At 35.9% G+C, this 5,940-nt stretch overlaps 1 protein-coding gene across 1 annotated transcript; it reads right to left on the bottom strand.

Annotated features, from left to right (window-relative positions):
* Window positions 1-3,176: 3,176 nt before the first annotated feature.
* LOC120339037 (conserved oligomeric Golgi complex subunit 4-like) lies at window positions 3,177-5,940 on the bottom strand. Its single transcript, XM_039407079.2, has one exon. The coding sequence runs from the start codon at window positions 5,870-5,872 to the stop codon at window positions 3,572-3,574; it is 2,301 nt and encodes a 766-aa protein (XP_039263013.2). The 5' UTR covers window positions 5,873-5,940; the 3' UTR covers window positions 3,177-3,571.

Below are 5,940 nucleotides of genomic sequence, written 5' to 3'. Positions count from 1 at the left end.
AAAGCGTTGTGCACTCCCATCTTCTTTGAGATTTATTATTTATATAAAACAGGCTTTTCTACCAAGGCGCATTAATTGCGATTTCACTGACTGTCGTTAAGTTTTGTTTGTTCGTTTATATAAAACTCATTACGAAAAAGGTCTTTTAAAAGGTATCAATACGTATTTTCACGGGTCGCAACTTGAGCATATTTTTGAAGTGCGTCACAATACGATGATGTGCGTCCCAGTCGATAGCAAGAAATATTTTGTACTTTTTTTAAATGGTTAATAGTCTATATGTAGCAGTTATTAAAAAAAAAGTGCTATAAGTAAACGGAAACCGGTATTCATATTTTGTATAATAAAAAATCTCATTTTTCTCTATTCCAAAAATAAGCCCTAGTGTTTTTTTCGAAAGAAAATTGAAGGCAGTGTCTTATTTTCGGGAAAACACGGTATTATGATGATGTATTCACTCGGAATCTTGAAATCTTTGTTTTACACTATTTGTATAATAATTGTATTTCGAATCGAAAGTCTGAAAAAAGTACAATATATATGGTACTTTGTGTAAAATTGGTGTTCTCATTGCGGCCCCTAAAATCCGTTTCGCGGCCCCTTCCAGGGCCGCGGCCCCTAGTTTGGGAAGCCCTGTTTTGAAGCACGATACGTGGGATATTTGGTAGTAATAGAACGTTTGTAACTTCAGATCAAGGATTTAGCTAATGAGGATCTTGATAAAAATAGGTGATCGTAAAAATCGATTGATTCTTAGAGGAAGGATTCCCCTATAATTTCCATGTATGAAGGCTTGCGAAATACTTATCTTAAGAATGATTAACCTAAATTTTACATATTATCCCGGCACAAAATGTTATAAAAACGGGTCGATTAGACTCACGTTACAATACACTCTTTTAGTGGCACAGCCAAGATTTTCAAAGCGGTCTGGATATCAGAATTCGGAAATTTACATGAATGGATCCTAAAACATTCACCGAATTACGCCACTCGTAAAAATAGTCGGATCTTTTCAGATTTTCAACATACAGAAGACCGAAAACTTGAATACCGCGTGTAGAGTTATTTGAGCTTGATTTAATGCAGTGCTTGAATCAGGGATGTCCAATTCGAATATCGCGACCTTCGAATATCGAGAGCAGCCGTGTACGCACGGCAATAAATTACAGCCACCTGAAAAGATTCCAATTAGCGCTGACTTGAATTGCTTATAATACGTCGAGGACGTTTTTGATTGAAAATGTTTTACGAATAATATATATTTATATACGAAATTATTATCGTATATTTAAATTTAGTCGAGATAGTTCGTTCGGCCTCGACAATAATTCTAAAAGCAAATTATGTCGGGTTAACTCATTTGAATCATCGAATGGTTTAGTGAGCAAAATGAAATAATAATAAAAACTCCGACCGCCGCCCTCTCACTCCCCACGGTCTACGTTCGTAGTTTTTATTTATTATTTCTTTATTCTTTCTATGTATACATTTTCTATTTATTATGTGGTAATTTAATTCTGACATGTAATTATGTAATTGTTACGGGTTTACCCAGTATCATATTTTATACAAAAGTTATGTCCGAGTTTTGTGTAGACTTGGAACGAATTAGGGCATTTATGTGAAACTGCGTCCTTACTTTCAGAATTTCCTACCTACGAAGGGGATTCCGAAACGAATTAATTTAGTAGGTAGAGTTTCTGCTGTATTGACAGCCAGTTGTGATTATTTTTCATAAGATATCGTTGTTAGAAAAATTCCAAGATCTACGATAAAATCCCAAAGTCTACCCAAATTTATATTGGTACAATTAATAAATTGCTTCAACGTACTTTATCTTAATCAGGCCATAGTAAGGATTTTCAAAAGCGGTTCAAAATAAATATTGATCGTCCCGGAATCCTCGCGGAACGGCTCCTGAAATTGAAGCGCTAAAAGAACCGACTTTTTACTGACTAATAATTTTCCAGTTGCGCCAGGTATTCACGACCAATACTAGACTATTTAAAATGTCTTGCTTTGTTGAATTAAATGCGGTGCGCCGACTTACATCAGAATAAGAGCATCACTATAAAATATCAAGGCAATGCCAAAGAATGGAATACTGTCTGATTATACAGTATTTATCGCTAGTTGTGATTCGTATTTTCGCGATGTTGCAAATTCTACAAATCCAATATGTTCTCACAACACTGACTCCGCTCTGCCACTCCTATTATTTTTCATTTTTCAACGCTAGAAGAATCTCTAGGTCTGGGATAAAATATCAAAAAACTACGATTTATTTTAGTACATTAAAAATTGACTGAATATGCATTACATTAGTTATCTTATATTTTATAATAACCAGAGTAAAAGTTGCATGTGGCCCCGACGATAGTTTCAGAATGCCCTAAAACAGGGATGTGCGAACTGTGGCTCGATAAGAAAATTTGTACGCGTTTTAAAGGTTTTTGATCTTTCGTATGTAGAAAATATTAGGTTAGCCGAAGCTATATTACGAGAAGAATTTTCGTAAGTTGATAATTTGTATCCAGAGCCTTTCATAGGTAGAGTTTTTAGGTGCGGCCCGCGCTTTATCCAGTAACTTGTATCTGGCCTCCTGTCAATGAAGTTTGCACATCCCTGCTCTAAAAGATATATCGCAGGCATAGTGAAGGAGAATAAATAACGACGTAAAGGTGCTCGGAGTCCAACGTTACCGATCACACTGAATTAGATCGGCTAATATAACAAAATGCAATCGCACGCCATTCAGACATTTCCACAATCCTCGAAATTTGATCAAAAACCACCCTCTGGTCGCATATCGAACTTTGGATTTAATATACGATGTCACCTACATGTTCGCACTTGAGGCCAAATATAAATTTGTCCAAATACATCATATTATTTCTATTTCAACAGTGTATATGAATACAGCCGTATAAACATATTGAATTTCCTGGTATAATATCCCATTTTACGAGATTTCATTCAGGCTTTAATTTCACGTGGCTCCGCCATAAGAAAAGCATTGTTTAAGCGCCCCAGAATATGATTTTACAGAAGGTCATTCAAGCGTGGCACGTCTGTGGCGACAACAATGAGTTTTCTATCCATTGTTAAGTCATTAATGGTCAGTGGTCACACATCCCTGTCTAAGGCTAGTGAGGTCTTGAACATGTATCCCGTCTCTGTTATACTGTTTAATTATTATACAGATACTGTTACATTTCTGAAGCAAATAAACATACATACATAATACGCTACGGTACTATAGTTGAAACAAACATAATGATCGAACCATTTGGGAAAAAAATTATATGTAATGTTGGATTTATAGAAACATTTTTGTGTATCACTGCCCATAATTGAAATTTGTTGGCGGGCCCACAGTAGAAAATACTTGGGGGCCCACAATTTGGCCGTGGCCCACACTTTGACAATCACTGATGTAGGACTACGATTGCATGCACTCAATTTTTAAAACAGACATTTCGATAAAGCATTCCAGAATGAAATGTGAAAAAATTTAATATGTAAAATTTAGGTAATTTCAAGTTTATACCATATTTTATGATTAGAATCATAATTTAAGTTTACGAATTTCATCAGATCCAAAGTCCGCCCTCAACGCAAGTACACGTCGTACTTCTGCTGGAGTAAGTCTCCATGTTAGAGGCCCAGAATTATGGCCCCAATAGTCTAATATTTCATCAACACGATCTAAATTCAAAATCGTTGCTGTTTGAGTCAGTCTTGCAAAACGATCACGAACAGTCCAAGTTGTCGTTGTTGTCAGGAAACTCACAAGTGACCGAAGCTCTTTATCAAACTGCATTCCACCTAGTCGATTAAAGGTAGACTTGAATACAACTTTTTCTAGCTGTATAGCAATTTCATTGGTCAAGTGACTGATGAGTTGGTCATATATCATTGATGAAAGTGCTTCATGAAATTTGTCAGTCAGCTGTTGCAAAGCATAAATTAACTGTTCTGCCCAAGGATCGTTTGCCTCATAAGTGGCGAAATCTGATTCACTTAAAATGTGACTCACAGATAAAAAATTCGTAATTAATGGGCGGATTTCTGGTTTTATACAAGATGAGCTGAGCTCAGTTACACCTGCTTCCAACAAGTCCTTGAAATTGGATGATAATGCAACAAGATCACTAAAACAACTTTCCAGTTTAGCCAAATCTTGTTTCGGTAGTTTTACAAAAACTTTAAAAACTTCAGCTTCTAGACTTCGTTTAAGTGTTTGTACATGTTGACTAGCTACATCGCAGTTATTGAGAGTGGTGATGAACATTTGACGCGCCATTGCATTTTGTTCATCTACACTTCCCAATTTACCTTGCTGAAGTGAAGTCTGCATAACATTGTACGCAGAACTAATGTTATCTAGCATTCCACCAGATGAGAAGCCTGCTTTGATTCTAGTTGTTAAAACAGAACGGAAATCGGAATCAAGCACACTGGCTGCATGGTTTAGCATTGCACAAACACAATCAATAGATGAACTTGTCATGGCCCTTTTAATACATTGCTTTAATATAAAGAATGTATCATCCACCATACTTGAAGTCAGCGAACCTTCTTCAATTGTGTCAAGTTGTATAGCTTTCGATGCTGATTCTCTCATGTAATATTCCTCCATCAAGATATATCCACCAACAATCTCCTGCATTTTATGACTGAGGTCACAGTTGGTCACCCACTTGAGAAGTTCACTTTTATTTTCCTTCTTTTCTTCCTCTGTTTGATACACAATGTCAATATCTGCCTGTACACGTCTCCGTAAAAATCTAAGATATAATTCACACCTTGCACTTATCAGAGTAACTTCAGCAAGCAACGGTTCAATATCTCTTGGATCAAAAGATTTCCTATTCAAATCATCAGCGCTCCGTCCTCTATTAACAAAAGCATTCTGTACTTGTTGGATTTTCCACTTGAATTTTCTGAATGATTCAAACTTATTAAGCACATATCTTGCTTGAATATCACACTCTTGTTGCAAGTTTTTCACAAGCATGAAAAGTTTTCCTGGACCATAATATGTTTCAACAAGAGGTTGTTGTTTCTCTACTGTTCTAGCTATTCCTTCAAATAAAAGTGTCAATGTGTCTGCAAATAGAACATGAAAACGTCTATCATTGGAATCAAGTTTCAGAGCAAGTTTCAAATTTTCTTGTGAACTTTTTGCAATTTCTTGCCGCAAAAACTTGGCAAATTTTTCCAGACCCTCTTCCTCCTTTTTTAAAAGAGGAAATATTTTAAAGAAACGCTCAACAGCTGTCAAGTCACCTTCTTTCACTGCCAAGTCGAACTGTTCCGAAACAACCTTAGACATTTGAACTCTGGCTTCTCTTAATACTGTCAGTGATGCATTGATAGTTGAACTTTCCATTCCCGCAATAATGCTTTGCTGAATTACATTTTCATCTAAGCACAAATATCTGTGGATATTTGCCGCTGCTTGTTCATAGTCATTCGACTCCATCGCAGTCTTGACACCATCAGTGCAAAACTTTAAATCCAGAATGTCATCAACTCGTTGAATTGCTTCAAAAACATGATTTTTTGCCAAATCAAGCTGACGAACTTTGGAACTAATATTCTCTGCTAAATCACATACAAAATTTGTTTGGCTACAGAGTCTGTCAGAGTCGCACTCAAGTAAATCAAGAAAAGGTTCCATTTTACAAATTCCTTTTATTTTTGCATCTAATTGTGGGCGTTCAATAATGTGTTCTTCCAAAGATTTTGTGCTTTCCTCTAGTTCTTTCTGCATTTTATTATATGCGGCTTGCATCTCATCAAGAGTTGAAAGACTTTCGATGGACAGAAGTTCTTTTTCATTTTCCATGATAAAAATCTGCATTCAAATATGCCCAACAAACGTTATTAAACTAATTAAATTACATGTGAACTACAGAATACAAAAAACAC

Source organism: Styela clava, chromosome 9 (genome assembly GCF_964204865.1).
Source record: "Styela clava chromosome 9, kaStyClav1.hap1.2, whole genome shotgun sequence".
NCBI lineage: Eukaryota > Metazoa > Chordata > Ascidiacea > Stolidobranchia > Styelidae > Styela > Styela clava.
This window is presented reverse-complemented; position numbering and strand designations above follow the sequence as displayed.

Coding starts and splice junctions, on each gene's coding strand:
- LOC120339037 (XM_039407079.2), bottom strand. CDS start 5,872: ATGCAGATTTTTATCATGGAAAATGAAAAAGAACTTCTGTCCATCGAA.